The following is an 18105-nucleotide window of genomic DNA, read 5'->3' on the forward strand; positions in this document are numbered from 1 at the left end:
TAAATCACATGCAAGTCATTTAAAAAAAACACACGATAACTTACTGCAGTAGAAGGTATCACACAATTTTAGACATATTTGTACATATTCATGGATGATTAGATTGGAGGCAATAGTGCTGATTAGCCTAATACAAAGGTTAGTTCATGTGGAAAAAAAAACAGATTGCTTCAAGTGACTGATTACTTTTTCTATATTCTATACAAAAACAGGCCAAACTTTCTGAAATAAACAAGCCAGGTTGGATAAAGTTCAGTAGATCCTTAGAGTGAGAACAGATCTCTAGATTCAGAGGGATCCAGAACATATAAGTCCAGAAGTTTAAGCATCACAGCTGTAGTTGTTGTCAGTAGCGGTTGTTGTACATTTGTGACGACTCACTGGCGAGCTGCAGGGAAAAAATGAAGCATTACAGATGTTTTCTGCATGCAGAGATGTGATCTGAGAGAACTGGGGGGTTATTGTTGCTTAAAGGTCACTCATAATAGCTAGACTTTTTCTCTACTAGTTAACACAATTTTCCTTTTACACTCCTGATCTCTTCCTTTTGAGACTCTTAATTATTTGAGAGTAATATATAGTATACAGCAGTTGCAGGTAGTATGGGGTTTTAACAAATAAAAGTCCAGAGTGCTGCTAGCCAGATTATTTTGATTCCAAGGTAAAACATTATTAAATGTATTCCAGGAGAATAATCTCCCTGAAAGTTGATTTTTTATTTTTTTTTTTTTGGTGCCCTGTATGCCTGGACCTTCTGGGTGTACAGGTTTAATCTCAAACTGACTGACCAATTTAACTACATGGTTATCCATTTTCCAAGTTATCAGAATGAATTAAAATTAGCATCAGCAACTTAGCAAAAGTTTGTTATGACTTACAAATTTTTAGAAGAGTGCACACGACTTACTGCGAGTTGTGACTTAACACCTTGAAGCTGGAAGAAGACTTTTCCAGCTTCTTCCGGGCACACCGTCCTGATTTCCTCTTTGCTCATTCCCAGAAGCAGTCTTCCAGTCAGGACACCAAGGCTAGACACAGTGCTGGCCAAGAGAAGTTGGCAACCAAGAATTCCCTGTTTATTCTTCATAAATCATTCATTTTTACTGGATAACCATCCTAAAGTGAAAACCTGGTCCTTACATTCTAGAGAGGCCTTTGCTCTCAAGCCATGCTTTCACTTCTGCAGGAGTGGAGTTGTAGTCGAGAGTAACCTGGCTCCGTGAGTCCCACTGTGAAGCAGCGTGAAGAAGAGAGCGTTAAATCGGTTAGTTTTGTTTCTATGTAGCGCCACCGTCCTCTTGGCTCACCCGCTGCTCTTCCGAGGATTCGTTGTTCTCAACTTGCTCCAGAATGTTTGGAGGAACGTTGCCCTCCTCGTTACGTGAGTTTCGGACAAGCCACCATGGCCTAGATTTCTGGACCACCTGTCAAGAAGGGGAGCAGATTATGAAATTTACAAATACCTCTGCAAGAACAAACAACAAGCTGGAAAAATGACTAACATTTGAAGATCAAAGATTGTTAAGCCTTTTGTTGTCTGCAGTTCCAGCATGAACCAAAAATATGTCAATGGTCAAACCTGTTCTAGCTCTCAGAAAGCCAAGCATTCAGGGAAACATTCAGATTAAATTTTAACAGTTGATCTGATCAGATCGACTTCTGATCAAAGGTTTGCCTTCTGATTAGTTGTCATATTTTGCATCTGATCAGATTGAAAATGTCCTAATTCAAAGGACTTTAGAACAACTAGGAAGAATATGGAAGAAAATATGCATTATTCATGAAATCCAAACGTTAGAAACTCCAAACAACTTCCAGATTTAACTGCAGTGAAAGGTGGTTAGAAAAAGTATCAAACAGATTTGAACATCTAGAGCATAGGTCTTCAAATCCAGGCTTTGGGGACCGATATGCTTCAACACACCTGAGTCAAATAACCAGGTCATTAACAGAAGTGTCCCTGCATACTGAGATGATTCAGCTGTTTGATTCAGGTGACTTACCACCAGGATCACATCTAAAAGTTGCAGGACACCAGTCCTGGAATATTGGGATTAGAGATCTAGTTTCAAGGTCAATCGGATTAGATTAAGTTTGGTATAATGGATTTGTCAACACAGGCATAGTGTTTTTCTGCCAAACATTGCATTTTACATGTAAATGGCCTGAACCCCAAAGCCCTTCACACTACATTCGGTCTTTCACATATTCACACACTGATGGTGGCAAGCTACAATCTGTCACGCTCAAGGCAGACAGAGCTGGAATCAAACCGGCAACCCACTGATTGCAGGACAAACTCCTACTACCATCACCACCATCGTCCCAACTAAGGCTGTGTTCCCTAGGAGGTTCTGGCAAACCAGAAAAATGACTTATTCGGCTCGAATCAATCAATTTCTTCTTGCTGATCTATTATAAAGGCCAGATTGCACTGTTGGCTGATTGTCCCACCTAAGCTGTGGATCTCTGCAGCTCCTCAAAAGTAATCAAGAGTTTCTAGAGGCAGTAGATACTGAGACAAATACAAATAGCCATGCTAGGTATAATAAACCAGTAATGTGTACTATAAATCTAAATATATACCTTTAAGCGATCATGTTTGACCTCTTACCTGAACCACCTCTCCCTGCGTGACGGTCAGCTCCTGCATGTTCCTTGCTGAGAAGTTGTACGCGACACGCATGTAGAGCGGAGGCTCGGTCGGGCTGAAACCGCAACAAACAAAACATTTTGTTGACGTTTTTTAGAATAATTGAGAAGAACAGAGTAAGGAACAAGGAAATGTTAGTTTGCGTGCGACTCTACAGGCACCGCTGATAAAACTCACTATTGAGATGGCGGTGATCTCATTGGACCGTTGGACCTGGGCTGTAAAAGACACAAGGTACATCATGATAAGAGCTGTGGAGCTTCAGCTTGCTTCCTCAAACCAAACATCTTCTAGTGTTGCTTTGTTAAGTAGTAAGAGTGGAAAATTATCGAAATGATTGCTCTGGCCTTTTTTCTACAGGCTATGATTTCAACTCCTGTCAACAGGTTAAAAGTTTCACTCCTTTCTGTCGTTTGAAAACACATCCAGAACTTTACAGTGTTGTGTTAAGAGGTAAACAATGTCTTTAAAAAAAAACACACACACACAACTTAATCTGTTGCTGGAGCTGCTGAGAACCCATGATTTCTAACATTCATTCACTTGACGATGTTAAGTGTTAAGTGTGAACCACCTCAGAGCGCTGGACCGTAGCTCTGGGCGAGTAGTTCTGGTCATTGTTCACTGGTCCGGGCGGAAAGCGCTGGCTGTTGTTTCTGTTCAGTGGATGGTTCCGCTGAGGATCAGGAGGGGAGTGAAGGGGTGCAGGAGGCCGCCAGCCGTCATAAAACTCTGGGATGTAAGGATCGACATCGCCCGGCCAGGAAGACCTGGGAGCAGAAAGAAGGGTTAAAGAAAAGTGACAATAAGAAACTGACACCTACATAAATACAACTATAGAAGAACCACAGTGCTGGTTCTGTTGGACTTCATAGCAGCATTTGACACTGATGAGCTTGATATGTTCTTGAAGCGGCTGGAGAGCTGGGCAGGACTCTGGAACAGTTCTTGATTGGTTTGATTCTTAAGAACAGGGACTTCTTTGTGTCTATAGGTAACTTCTCATCAGAGCCCACAGAAATCACATGTGGGGAACCCCAAGGTTCAATCCTGGGACCCCTCCTGTTTAATGTCTACATGGTCCCGCTAGCTCAGGTTTTAACAATAATACTAGTTACCATAGCTGTGTGGATGATACGCAGCTCTACAGTGTGATGTCACCAGGTGACTGAACCCGACCATGTACTGAACAGATGCTTTGACCAAATCAATTTCTACCTACTTTCAGCTGGTAGAAAGTCGGCTTTCTACCAGCTGAACAGAAACAACAGAGAATAAATAGACGGACAGACAGACAGATGAGACAAAGCAACAGGTAGAAGCTGAATAATTATCTTTATGAGTTGATTGTATTTGGTAGTTTGTATTTCGAGGGTGCAGTGGATGAGTTTGTTGCAAAATTAAAGACTTCTGGGACACATACGAAACGCCGCAGCACAGTGAAAACATTTCATGCTTTTGCTTTTTGTTACATTTATTGATTTCAGATCAAACAATTCAATTATTAGGAAGCATCATGCTGTGGGGAGGCGTTTCCTCAGCAGGGAGAGGAAAGCTAGTCAGAGCAGATTCAAGGTAGTCCTGGAAGAAAAGCTGCAAATAAAATCAGATCCTGGACCGAGGTTCACCCTGAAGCAATAGCTTCAGACTTACAGCCAGAGCCACAATAAAATGGATTTTTCACTCTGTGTTTGAATGGTCCAGTTAAACTCTAGACCTAAGCGCAATTTTGAATTAGTGACAAGTCTAAGATTTATGTTCCCAGATGGTTCCCTAATTGAACTGAGCTTGAGATATTTTGACAATAACAATGGATTTGTCTAGATTTGTGAGCTGATGAAGACCTGCAGATGTAACCACGGCAACATGGGGGGTGGGGTGGGGGCGTTAAATGTAAATGCTGAAATTTGTCAGATTTTTATTTGTTATAACCTTTTTTCTTTCCCATTATAATCTACTACTTTGTGTTGATTTATTGCATAAAATCCAAAGGTTGTGAGTAGAGACTGACTTGAGTTGCATCACCTAAAACAACTCCTCTGAAATCTTTTGTTCCAGCTATGATTCATAGTAAAACACACCTTTCTGCCATTTTTCCTCATATTAGAAAATCAACTTAAACTTTGACCAGTATTTACTTATATGCTGCTGGATGCCTACGCCCAGTTTGGGCTTGGCGGGTCAAGAAATTACGAGAGTATCTGAGGAATTTTTACAAGCTTTATGAAATAAAAAAAAAGAACCAGGTGCCTGTAGAAAATGACCCACCTGGGAATGCTCCAGCATTCTCCCAGATTCATCCAGAGGTCTTTCTCCTGGGGATCCAAAACTTGATTGAGGAGCCTCACAGCCTCGTCCGTCAGCAGGGGAGAGGTGACTGTTGGAGGTAAATCTTGGGGATACAGAGGAACGGTCTGCGGAAAAATAAAAAATATGCATGCACTGTCACAACTGAGAGCAGACAGGGGAAATGCCTGGAGCGGGAGGAGCTTACGTTGCCCAGGAAAGAGAAGAAGATATGCACATATACATCAGCGCTGGGGTTGCTTAGGGCTCCATTCAGCTGGGCCTGTGATGTCAAGAAAAGGTTTTTTTGTTGTTTTTTTTTCACTGCAGTAACAGATTACTTTACAGCCAAACTGTAGCGACCAAACGGGTACGTACCAGCAGATTGAATCCATATTTCATTTTCTGAAGAAATGCGACATATTCATTCCAGTGTGGCAGAGAGGATGCTGCGGCACGAAAACAGTCACATCATCAACTTAACCACCAGCCGTGTTATGATATGCACATGATCTCTGTCGAGTATTACCATTTGATTTGGATTTTTTCTTCTTTGACAGCTTTATCTTGCCCTTGTTTTCTTTCTCCGGAGCTGCATTCATAACTCGTGCTACTCTGCCCCCGAAGATCTCCACATCAGTTAAGATGTGGTTAAAAATGTCCTGATGAAAGGAATGAAAACATAAATGGAGGCAGCAGAAGCTCGAAGTTAGGCGGTCTTTTCTTTGGGAGCAAAGAGAGAGCTGCAGATCATGCAGCACTCACCGTGCTTCTCTCCATCTCCGCTCGCTGCATGGCCATGTCTGAGTCTTGAAAATCTGAATAATTCGACATCTCTTCTTGTGGAGAATAGGGACGTGAGTCAGGTCTGTAATCTAGATGGATAAGAGATTAAAAAAAACGACAGAGAATGTTGATGGTTACTCAAGTTTGCTGCTGAAACACTTTTTACAGTAAATTTTAACTCACAGAAGCTGGTTACTGTGGGCGGCTTTTTGTCTCTACCAGCTTTGTAAAATAACTCAAGACTGGATGGACTTTGTTTTCCAAGTTTTGTCATAGATTCTTCAATTAGCTCAGCCCTGGACTTAATCAAAGGAATTAATCAAACCCATTTCATTGCATCTCTGGCTGCATGTTTACATCTAGTGAAACTATCTGAAATCTTTTACAGCCTCTAAAAGGCTATAAAAACCTTCAGAGGTCTTTTACAGCGTTATCTTCCCATTGTCTCCAACCAGCTGCTCTGACATGCTGAGGAAAAGCATCACAACAGCATCAAGCAGCCACCACCATGTTTCACCATGGAGACGGTGACTTCTGGGTAATTTCTGTGTTTATGCCTCACAAAGCAGACCCAAAAGTTTAACTAGATTGTATTTGACGAATATCCCTGGCTGTCTTCTTCCTGTTTATCCATAAAGTTCAGATTAATACGTGATTAATAGCTAATCTGTCGACTGCTTCTCCAACCCGAGGAGTGGATCTGTGCAGCTCACCCACAGATACCATCGGTTGTTTTTCTAAACAATGATCTCTGATTTATACCTAAACATGCTTCAATCTTCACTGCTGTGTTTCTTCATGATGCTTTTTGTTCGCTAACGTTCTCTAGCAAAGCGTCAGCGAACAAATACTCCATTTATACTGATAAAAATAAGTGGATTCCAGCTCACTGAACAAAACCCTTTTTAAATACATCGAAGCTGTTGGTTACATGTGAACTATCTACCCTGCTTGCTTTGAGCGTACCTGGCTGTCTGCTGTCCCACTGCGGGGCCACGTAGTCTGCAGACGGCAGATTCTCCTCCTGCTGCACAGGACTGAACCTTTCCCGCCGGAAACTGGTTGTACTCTGGCGACTGAAGACATTCCCAGCATTATTTTCTAAACATCAAATCTCTCCAACTTCACATAAATGTGATGTGTACTCAGTCGTGTACCTGATGTCAGGCGTCATTCTGCGTGGCTCTATATCACCGCCTCCTCTCCGCATTGCCTTGTCCAGATCAGCCTTAATGATCTCTGCCTGGGGTAAAATAACAAGACCTGCCATTAATCACACCCCCAGCAGCATGTACAGATAGCAGTTTCACATATTTCCTTCTTCTGGAGCGTCCTGGTGCTCAAAGTAAAAGGTTCTGGTGAAAGCTCACCCCCGTCTCCTCACACTGGAACATGAAGACCTGGGGGCCGCGCCTGCGGACTTCCTGTACAGTTACCACCAGCAGAGAGTTGTAGGCGCAGCTTTCCAGCACGGCACTGGTTTTCACGATGCTCGTTAGAGGTATTGAATCCAGCTCCGCCTGTAAAATCAGGAGTCGCTACAAATTAATCAACAAACAATATTTCTAAACTCATAAAGCCATCATACTCTGCTTACTAAAGCAGTTTCAGGCATACTGCATAGATTACAGTAACAAGTGAACAAGACCAAGTGGCTTTTTGCTCAGGGTGCCTATAAACGAACTCCAGGAATCAGATTGTTATACTGAAATCATTTCCTTTTGTTTATTTGCATGTCTTGAACTTCAGATTGTTTGAAAATCAAGCCTCATAACCGCATGCAGCCGGGAGGCAACAGTTGGTTTTCCGAGGTCGCTGCTGGTTTATTTTCTCAGAAACTCACAAAAGTTCTGCTTTTATAAAGATTGGTCAAACCTGACGTTTATAAATTAATCTGGTGGATTAGCAGCACCAGATTATCCCAGGTTTAACTCAATAGTGTTTATGCAAAGATGATCTTCTACCTGAACAGAACCCAGTCTGTGTCAATCCTCACCATCAATATACAGAAGAGACTTGATCTGAACTGATTTTCAAATAGGCCTGTCACAATAAACAATAAATCAGTTAATTGCATGATAAATTAAAAGAAACTCGGTCGTTTTCATTTGCTTGGTTTATCGTTTTTCTCTTTTCTTTTTACCAAAAACTGAATGCTAAAAATCTTTAGTGTGGTGCTTTGGTCTCATCTATCCTTTTTTTGAAAGATAATTTTGTTTACACAGACTTCATCGATCATTTTATTTGTTGTTTTCTGTATTTATTTTGGATATTTAAAATGTCTGTTTAAACGTTAATTACAATTTAAAGTTTATTTATCTGTGAGAGTGTGTTTTTGCCATTTCTATCCCATTATTACTATTACTATGAGATTGGAAATTGTCTCAAAACAACAATATTATCGTTTATCGTTCTGGGACAATTTATCATCCAGCAAAATTTGTTATTTCAAAACTAATAACTGTGGATATACCGTATATTCCTCATGTTACATCTTTTTACCTCGAATGCATTCACCTAATTATTTCATTTCTGTTTGCCAAATTAGTCAGGTCATTATTTAGATAATCAATACCAACCTTGGTCTCAATGTCACAGAGCACGACATAGGCTCCCTTTATCTCTAAGATCATCTCTTGGGGCCACAGACGACCTTTGCCGTCCAGCTCCTTGAGCTTGGTCACACAGTCGTCCTCTGTCCTCAGCTCCTGGCCGTCCAGCTCACAGATGAACAGATGCTGTGGGAGGAGCGGGTTTGTGAAGAGACGTTGAGACTAAATTCAAAATAATAAGTACATCGTCACGCAAGAGCAGATTTCCTACCTCCACTCTGACTTGAAAACTGTCTGGGTTTTTGGTGAGAGTCTCTGCATACTCTTTCCTCTGCACTGATGAAAAAGACATATTTTTTTTCCCCCAGAAAACATAATTATACCTAATTAAGGAGGTGTGATTTGATGTCTGGACATACTGTAGATGGATCTTCCACTGGGTCTGGACATGCTGTCTCTCTGCAGCAGGGATTCTTTGGGCTCATCTTGGTGAAACGCTCCTCTCGGAGGGAAGTCCTCCTGAGAGTAACCCCTTAATAATAATAAGACGAAAACACAGAAAGATGAAATGGTGTTTTTGAGGCACCTGGACAGCTTGTGCCAATTCAAAAACCTTAATGTGCTCAGTTTCAAAACGTACAAAGAGGCATTGATAGTCTCTTTATATTTTACTGCCAAGGAGCCAGACCTTTTTTTTCTACAAAGTTGTTTTCATCAAAGGTTTCATCAATTTGTTTTGACTTTTTTACTCTTTTTCTGCCCAATTATTGTATGTGTTAATTGCGCCACTGTGCAGACTGAAGAGAGTACAAAGGTTAAGGAGAGACACGTTTCCTGGACAAACACACTAAGCACACCCAGTGAGCAATGTCTCAAAGCCGTACATTTAGAAATCTTTTTTTAAATCCAGCAAATAGGCGCACAAGTTTTATCGAAGGTATAAAATGTTTTTCAAGCAGTGGTTGTTCATAAGTAACATTGGTGATGCTAAAACACTGCTAAAACTACAGCATCATTGGTGAGGACAATACATTTCTGTGAGACAGACTGCAAGTTAGAACAACCCAACACTGGTTTGTTTACAAAGTTCAGGAGTCGTTTCACATCTGAAAAATATATTTCTCTGAACGTGGTCAAGACTGGACATCTAGAGTCCAAATAAAACTCCAACTTTCGTCCAGTCTGAATTAATATTGACTTTGGAAGTCTGGCTTCTGGGGAAGAAAGAATAAAGAAATGTGAGTTGGTGCTGTTACCAGCGAGGGTGAGACTTATTAAGAGTTGGAGAGCTTTTAAGTCACAATTAGTGAATTCAAACACGACTGTCTGTTAAACATACCTCGGGGAGTAGGAGAAAGGTCGGCTGTTTCCAAGCATTATGGATCTACTGGGGTCCACACTTCAGGGCGGCGGGGATAATCTGGAATTTACTCCAACCAGCATAAAGAGAACGTCTGTCAGGACAACAACAAACAAGTCAGGACTTTCTCCGGCGCCAGACAACCATCTTCTAGCTGGTCACCTGCTTTTCTCTGCGGACAGGCAGATAGTTTTATCTCAAATCCACTTCATTTAGCAAATGGTATCCCTCAGGGTTCAGTATTAGGACCCCTTATAGTTAACATCCCGTCATATTTTTATATTTTTACGCCGATGTTACAGTTTTATGAAGCTCAACATCCACAGTCAACCTAAGTTTCACTCAGCTGCAAATGGCTTTTTGCACAGTACAACCAAATGTTTAAGCCCTAAGCTGAGTTTTAAGATAGTTTTTAAGCTTTGCAGATTAAATTAGTCTCTTTCTGAATATCTGGCTTTTCTTTCGTTTACATCTCGAACTCAAATGCCGTTGAAAAAGCTCAATCTGAGTTTTTTTCTTTAGCAGTTTAGTTTATTCTTTTAGCAGACCTGATAATGAAGGATGACAAACAAACAAACTTAAAATACTTTTTAATGACTTTCACTAGTTGAAAAAGTTCAATATAAAAGTGTTTATGTCATCCAACGGTAAAGACAGAAGCTGGTTATACAAACATTACTCATTTTGCACTATTGTCTATGCATGTCCCCTTGTAGCCTTTTGACCAGTTTGAGGTGATTCTTCGTAGCCATTTTGTCCTTAGTTGTAACTAGTTTTACAGTTTTTACATAGCTATGGATATCTTTGTCAATTAAGTTTCAAAAGATTTTATTTCCAAGCTATTCCTATAAACTCACACCAAACAATGATTTGAAACAAAGGACCATTGTAGTTGGCTTACCCAGTTAACTTCAGTATGTTTTCCGTCTCTGATCTGACCTGAGCAGATTAATATTTCAAATGTAATAATGCTGCTTTAGTTTGAATAAAGATCTTCAGGGAATTTTAATTGCCAATGTGAGCCTGTTCAGCAAAGAACTAAAAAGTGTTTGCTTTCTACAACCGAGCACTGATTATTATCCAATACCGTCCTTGGTACCCTAAAAGAAGGCATGAAAATGAAATTCAGAGACTGTTGGCACTAACAGGGCAATGCTGAGTTAATCAGTTACAGAACCTGTGATAAATTCAGGGTTTAAATTAACAAAAAATGGAGTAATAATCAAACTGTTCTGCAGACTTTATCTCATGGCTGAAAGAACCACAGTGGTGCATCAGCTTTGTGGTTTGGTCGTTGTGTTCACCACTGATTTACGCTTCAATATTAAGATGTCAATTTAAAGCTTTTTAGCTGAATAAGTTTGACCAAAATTAAACTACAGCTCTGTATTTTAGCCCCAAATTTAACATTTACCTCCTGGATTTAATGCAAGACAAAAAGTAAGTTTCACTACGAACAGCAAGCCACTTTCTGTAAAAGTAAACACATTTTCAATCTTAAAAATAGGAACCAAAGTCGTCACCAATAAAGACTCATTTGTCCAACCTCTACTCATATAAAGCACGGCAGATCGTTCAGGACTCACCTCTGAGAATCAGCTCCGCTCCAGAGTCATCGCTCCAGTCAAAATTAACTTCCCTCCGACGCGTCTGATGGCAGAAAACATCTGAAACTCAAGACCATCGCCTAGAAAACGTCCTGGACTTCCGCCTGTAAGCTCAAGGATCAAAGTGCAGCGTTCTGACGGGAGCGACGGATCGAGAGGGGCGGCCTGATTTGCCATCTGAAGGACAGAAACGCTGTGACTCATTATGACTCCAAAGGGTAGGTGTAGCCTTCTTCAGATTTATCTTAGGTCTCAAGGATTGTTCTGTATTTATGCAACAAAGCAGCTCGAGAAGGTTCCATTATATCTCAATAGGCAATACAGCAAACCAATAATGTTTGATCACAATATTGGACAAAACAAAAACCCAGAGCACACAGTTTAGGTTGAATAAGAGAACCATTTATTTTACCGTCTCTTGACGTGTAAATACTGTACACACCCATAATGTTGACACAGACAACTGTTGAAGAGAAATAGTTCACTCTGTAAAATAAACATAACGTCTCATCCAGAAACTTTGAGCCGAGGGTCCGATTAGTCTTCTTCAGGGAGGATTACGCTGCGGCTTTGGCCTGGGTGGTTTTAGCCAGCACCTTTAGATCTGCAATGCACTTGGCAATGCTCTCCTTCTCCTGGAAAAGGAAGAAAATAAAAGATGAAGATACGTAATCTAAAAAAATAAAAATAAAAAAAAAAACGTTCCCCAGGCAACCTTACCAATCTTTTCCTCATTGTCCTGTAATAAACTTTGACATGTGGACTTTGACATACCAGCTGCACAAAACCTGGTTGTTTTTGTTTTCCTAAAAAAAAATCTTCTTTTTTTAAAAGTTATTTTCCAGACTTTATGATTTCTTATTCAGCGGTTTCTGCAACATTCTGGACACCTGAGAAGAACATTTCCCCTGTTGCGTTTAATGATCTGCATGTTCAACAAACCGTAACAAAATGCTGGTTGTCTATTCTCAGAACGGGAGTTTCCTGGATTAAATGCAGATTATGTGAGGAAAAGTTTGTATTTGGTTAACCTTTTGATTATAAAAACTAAAGTAAAAAACGTTTCACTGTGTTCAGATATTAAATTTCATATCTCGGTATTTTTATGATGTACTTTGGGGTCAACATTGTAAATATCCAGGGTTGACTTCCTTGTAAATAACTCAAAAAAATCAGTTAGTTGGACAAAAATTTAAGTTGTTATCCAAGAAGTTTAAGACTAAAAGAACATAATCTAAATATGATAACCCAATTTAATCTGAGGATGTCGTAAAATCACATTTTTATCAATTAGTTAATAAAATGAGGAGTAAAATGTGGGAAACTTTAACATCCTGTCAGTGATGTTTTTTTTCCCCCTCACCATCGTTTAAAGACAGACCTCTGCAAAACTTGGCAAACTGGTCATTCTTAAATATCTCACACAAATTAATCATTGCTTAAATAATCAGAAAAACATTTGTGTGTCACTCTCTGGCTTCCTATTGAGGCAGCAACGGAAATATCAGTGTAAAATGTGCTTTTGATAACAAATAACCAAATAAAAGCAACATGAACAATTTGTAGCATTTCAAAAACAAACATCTAATATTTACTCAAAACCCATTTTTTTTAAAAATGCAGCTGATTATGTTTTAATTCCATTATATTGCATCGAAGTCAATGCTTTAAATAAATGACACACAAACAGCTCAGCCATAAAGAGGCACTTATCTTTATTGCGCTAAATAATTTTCCTCTCTGCACAACCGCAAAGCTTCAAGATCTCATTAAGCTATGGCTTTTTCATAAAACAAAAAAAAGGGGGAAGGACTGACCTGCTGAGGAGTGATGCTGCTGATGACGTTCTTCTCCACCCAGTTGATCATATGTTCCTGCTGCATGCGGCGGTTCAGGTGCTGAAGGGCAATCTGATAGTCCAGGCGCCTCTTTACCTCGTTGGTCACCATGTGTAGCCTCTCCCTGTAGTTGGTCTCCAACAGCATGGCCACGTTGTTCTGAAGCAGAAGAGGAACAGCAAAAAGGCGAATATGTCGAGTCAGAACTTGGACATAATTCTGGATAACATCTACATGTAAGACAAAGAGTGTATAGTGCAGTCTGACAGTAATCAGAGTTGTTACTTTTAAGAAGCAACGTTCATCACTGCAGAGCAGAGTCAACATCTGGATGCAGCTTATGACTTGTTAGTTTAATACACATACTTGTGTAAAAGTATTTTTTTAAATTCAGAACTCCTCAAACTAGTGGACATTCATTTCTTTGGTCAGGCACAATGAAAATGTTGCTGCAGTTTTTATTTGTAACCAGAAGAGGTCAGTAAAATCTCCTTTTAATTCCTACAGCTCCCATTAAACCGTAAATAGATGAACACTGTTATCAACTATTACTCTATTCAATAAGTACATGTCCCCATGAAATAAGATCATAACTAGACCAAAAAAAATATACACTTTTAATGGGGAGCTTATTTTGTCTCAAGGTTTTAGTTATTCCTAGACTGTATTGCTTATTTTCAGGTTTAATTCATGTAATTATTCAATTATTTATTTCATAATGGTGCTTTATTCTGACATTTGTTTTTTCAGCTACTTTACATTTTGCTTAGATGGCAATATGGAGGAAACTGGAGGACTCCATGATGATTTGCCGATCTCCCTGGGAGAATTTGTTTCCCCTGCGCCGCAGGCCTGGCTTTCCCTCGTCAGCAGAGGAGGTCTGCTGTTCATGGGCTCTTATTTTGAAACGTAGACAACTCCGGAGGTCGCCATCGCTCCGACGGGGTTGATTTGAGCGGACTGAGAAGAACGTTTGATTAAATGGAGATAAGTCCTCCTGACCTCTTTCAATGCCCTGTTATATCAGTTCAAGCTCCTTTATCTCACATTTTACAGACGAGTCCCACAAAGAAAACTGTGACCCCTCATTTCAATAAAGCACCTTCATGAAACAATGAAATATATAAATATTGAATAAATAGAACTGAGTGACAAAATAAACACCCTATTAAAAAGTTGTTTTTATTTTAGGTTTTTTTTGTTTGTTTGTTTGTTTCATGGAGACATTTAATGATGGGTTAGTGTGCATTAATTATTTAACGGTATTTGCGTATTTATTTTGGAATTAATTTCCATAAAATACAAGTGTGACAGTAGCTGCTCTTCCGTTGATCATTGCAAATCAGAATTACGAAAACAAATTTGCTTAATGAAAACGGCAATTAACAAAAAAAATAATAAAAATATAATAAAAAATTGCGTTATTCAATAAAAGGTTTTTTTGCGCTTGGTGGTTTTTCAGCCGTATCAAAATATGTACATTTCGCAAAGCGCTTGTGATCAACAGCCAGATGTTACTGCTGCTGGAAAAAAAAAAACAAAGAAGACAGAAAACGGTAGGAGGAAGATGGCATGGCGTGTTTTTTAAGACGTATCGAGTAAACAAACGTATTCACGTTATTTGATGGAAAAGCCACAATTAGGAAACTGTCTTTTCAACATTAGTGGAATAACAACGTTTTGCTCACATTTGCAATGGAAACGCAGGTAAAGTCGAGGTGCTTACCCTCTTGGCGTCGAACAGCATCGCCCGTCCCTCAGCTCTCCACTGTTCCTTCTTCTCATCCTCAATCGCCTGAGTCAGGCTGGACATGGCCACGTCCTTCACCTCCTGGGCCTTGGCCACTTTGTCCTGAGAGAAGAAAGATTAAAGAAAAGATTTTCAAGCTTGAGAGAGAAGAACATTCAGAACATTGTGAACTAGGGGTGCACCGATTGCAGTGTTCTGATTACAGATTTTTTTTTAAAGCCTAACTTACCGATTTCGATTTTGGCTGATACCATTTTTTTTTTTTGTCTGAAATGTTGCTCAATATATCAAGAAAGTTGATGAATTGGCAAAAATGGGGAAACTTGTTAACTGTAAATGTGCAGACATGACCTGGTCGGCCGGTTTGTCAGTCACACTTTTCTGTCGACGTTTTAAGCAAATTTGCTGTGATAGATACTTAAATTGTTGTATGATTTTAGAAAATATATTGTTAAATATCACAATCCAATAAATCCACATTTTCCTCTCGCCTTCTTCCTTCTTTCAAAACTTCTGTGATTTTAATCTGCTGGGCTCCACCATCTGAGTCAGATGTGGGAACTAAATGTAGCGGCACGAAACCCAACAGACTGACTGGATTTCTGATGAGCAAAGAATGACTTAGTGAAACTTAAAACAATTCCTTGCAATACTGATATCTTGCACACCAACTTTGCACCATAGACATAATATATATTTTGCAGTCTTAATTTAAATGGTTTATTTTGAGCTCTTAAATCAAACATGTCCAAAGCAGAGGTGTCTAAATACCCTCCTCTATGATGTACAGAAAACATTAAAAAATTCTGTTCTGGTTTTCTCTGAGAACCGTAGAAACTGTTGTGTCACGTCTTCATCAGATTAGATGGAGAAAAAAAAATCTATAGACCAGGTTGGATGGAGCAGAAACTCTCTGAAACAACAAGGGCACCAAACCCTCTTGACTGTAAGTTATTACGTTATTGTACATACAACCTGACACCAGTTTGCATCAACATTACAAATGCATATGGAATTACTTATCAGCAAAAAGTCAAATATGTAGGCACCTCATTTAGTTTGTCAGCAAAAGCTGCAACACTTGGACCAAAATTCTTGACACCATAGACGATGACTGAGCCAATGGAGATGGCGGCTATGGTCTCATGGTTGAGGATGTAGATTTCCTTGGAAAGCAAGTAGACGAGAAGCCCAGTGCCTAGCATGTATGGTCCTGGAGAAAGACGAAAATATTTTTAATAAGTTAAACTAGTAGAACGACGTCCAAGCTGCAGTGTTTTTGTGAAACAGTTTAGAAATTACTTTTGTTTTCCTCACTGTATCCTTTTGCAAGAAAAGGGGATGACGTTACTTTAGGAAAGTCCAGATGGCGTAGCAACACCACTCACCCGTGACTCCAGTTTTAGGATATAGGAGCTGGAAAAGCTCTTCTGGGATGAGGCCATGGCGGACTTTCCCTCCATGCTCTGGCAAAGGAGGTACGGGGGCCAAACTCTGGGAGGATGTTTGGAGGGAGCGAGACGCCTGAACCAGACTGAGATAGACAAAAAGATCAGTGACCTTAACAGATATTGTCTGCTTCATACTTCTTGCAGCTACTGTACAACCTGCTTGTAACACATCATCAAGTTATAAGATCCAAAAACATCTGTATTTTATTTTGTATGGCCGACAATTGGTGACAATTATCACCAATTTAACACCGGTTTCAGCAACAAAGACACAGAGTAAAACACCGTCAAATGAATTCATTTTGTCAGGAATGCTCGAGGAAATAAAGTGAAATTTCTTCAAACTTACTTTAAAAAATTCATAGTTAGAATGAAGTCTCTTTGATTTTAATTACTACTATTTTTTTTAAATCACCATACACTTTCAAATCCAAACGTCTGTTTCTAAGATAATTGTTGAGGCAACACATAAAAGGTAAGGATCAGTATTAAAAGATACAAACCCAGCTCCAATGGGGCCGCTGCTTTTTAGAGAGCCTGCTGCAAACAGAGGGAAAATGTGATTTAGAGCAAAGTCAGAACTAATGCTAACAATGGTTTTACCCCAACAGAGACAAAATGTCATTAAATGGCACGAAAAGAAGCCACTTGTAGGTTTTTCTGCACAACATAAAACAATGCAAGAAGAATATCTGATGAATTTCATATTAAAAGATTGTGAACAAATAGAAATAAGCTTTAAAATGAGCTTTAAAGTCTGAAATCCTTAAACTAGAGACGTTAATAACATGACATTAGCTGGCGTGTAGTTACCGTTAGCTAATGTAGCTTCAGATTATTACACCAAAAGGAAATTAATGTGGAGATTTAAAATAATTACGCTATTTACATTTTAGGGTAATTAAAACAATAAAGCATTCAATGAATTATCAGCAATAACTTCAAATGCACAAATATTATTATCTTCAATATTAGCATGTTAGCATTGGCCTGTCTCATTCAGTGCGCGGCCTACAGTTTACCCTTCACATAGTCATTTGAAATGTAATTTCTCTAACTGGAGAGTGTCTAAAATCAAATAACAATTCACGGACGTGAAATGACAAAACGTGCTCATCACAAACCTGAGAGAAAAACGAGTCTGGACAACATGTTTGAAGAGTGAAGTGCCGATTTGTACTTCGCCGGGCACCTTGTTTCGGCCTCTCCGTGCCCTTCTGCAGAGCCACAAGGATGACGGAGACTCGAGAAACAACGCGAGACTACAGAGACAGCCTTGTTTATTTTTTCTAAAAGCACCAAATTCAGAAACCACCAGATGGCGGTGTTCGCAAAGACACACCTTCAAGACTTTTTTTGAGAGAAGAAAATTTACAAATGCGCTCCAAAGTTTCGATGCATAAATAAAAGAGATTTACTCAGTCTTAAACCACAGCGGTGGGAGCAAGGTCTGTGAACGTCAGACAAAATAGGCGCCATTGACACGAAGGTTTAAAACAAAACATTATTAGATGAATAAATACACAAGACACACAAAGTCAGGTAAGAGTTGTGTAACGCCAAAAACTAGTATATATAAATTGACATTATGACGAAACCCAATAACAAACGTTTTATTTTCAGTTTAAAAAACAGGCCTATCATAATCTCACGATTTGAAAAAATAATTATTAATAATTGGTTACTAATGTTTTAATAAGTTGTGATTAATTTTTTACCTGTCAGGAACATCCACATTAATTTCAGAAGAAAAAAACATGTTGAACATTGTCAGTCACTGTCTGATTTCTGTCCGTAACTCTAGGTCTGGATCTGTTGATTT

At 39.4% G+C, this 18105-nt stretch overlaps 2 protein-coding genes across 3 annotated transcripts; both read right to left on the bottom strand.

The window, feature by feature from the left end:
* Positions 1–8: 8 nt before the first annotated feature.
* Positions 9–11537, bottom strand: eps8l3b (EPS8-like 3b). Its single transcript, XM_044122129.1, has 20 exons — positions 11224–11537; positions 9617–9731; positions 8697–8809; positions 8549–8613; positions 8305–8463; positions 7096–7245; positions 6883–6968; positions 6692–6801; positions 5705–5814; positions 5469–5601; positions 5318–5388; positions 5148–5222; positions 4922–5067; positions 3228–3423; positions 2831–2871; positions 2615–2708; positions 1308–1424; positions 1141–1229; positions 908–1040; positions 9–388 (listed from the first exon to the last, which is right to left on the bottom strand). The coding sequence occupies exons 2-20, from the start codon at positions 9652–9654 to the stop codon at positions 347–349; spliced, it is 1968 nt and encodes a 655-aa protein (XP_043978064.1). The 5' UTR covers positions 9655–9731; positions 11224–11537; the 3' UTR covers positions 9–346.
* An 87-nt stretch (positions 11538–11624) lies between these two features.
* atp5pb (ATP synthase peripheral stalk-membrane subunit b) lies at positions 11625–17557 on the bottom strand. 2 transcript variants are annotated; one of them, XM_044122142.1, is made up of 7 exons: positions 17408–17557; positions 16787–16823; positions 16221–16366; positions 15882–16045; positions 14809–14934; positions 13062–13241; positions 11625–11879 (listed from the first exon to the last, which is right to left on the bottom strand). In XM_044122142.1, exons 1-7 carry the CDS (start codon positions 17433–17435, stop codon positions 11802–11804), a joined length of 759 nt encoding a protein of 252 aa, XP_043978077.1. In that variant the 5' UTR covers positions 17436–17557; the 3' UTR covers positions 11625–11801. The 2 variants fall into 2 exon arrangements, with proteins under 2 accessions (XP_043978077.1, XP_043978086.1); XM_044122151.1 differs by having other exon boundaries at positions 16787–16820; positions 17408–17544.
* Between the last annotated feature and the right edge of the window lie 548 nt (positions 17558–18105).

This window comes from Gambusia affinis, linkage group LG01 (genome assembly GCF_019740435.1).
Source record: "Gambusia affinis linkage group LG01, SWU_Gaff_1.0, whole genome shotgun sequence".
NCBI classification, from domain to species: Eukaryota; Metazoa; Chordata; class Actinopteri; order Cyprinodontiformes; family Poeciliidae; genus Gambusia; species Gambusia affinis.

Coding starts and splice junctions, on each gene's coding strand:
- atp5pb (XM_044122142.1), bottom strand. CDS start 17,435: ATGTTGTCCAGACTCGTTTTTCTCTCAG. Junction 16,824..17,407: donor CAGACTCGTTTTTCTCTCAG/GTTTGTGATGAG, acceptor CTCTGTTTGCAG/CAGGCTCTCTAAAAAGCAGC. Junction 13,242..14,808: donor TGCTGTTCGACGCCAAGAGG/GTAAGCACCTCG, acceptor CTTCTGCTTCAG/AACAACGTGGCCATGCTGTT.
- eps8l3b (XM_044122129.1), bottom strand. CDS start 9,654: ATGCTTGGAAACAGCCGACCTTTCTCCTACTCCCCGAG. Junction 5,068..5,147: donor TCTTCTCTTTCCTGGGCAAC/GTAAGCTCCTCC, acceptor ATTTTTCCGCAG/ACCGTTCCTCTGTATCCCCA. Junction 3,424..4,921: donor GAATGCTGGAGCATTCCCAG/GTGGGTCATTTT, acceptor TTCTGCTCCCAG/GTCTTCCTGGCCGGGCGATG.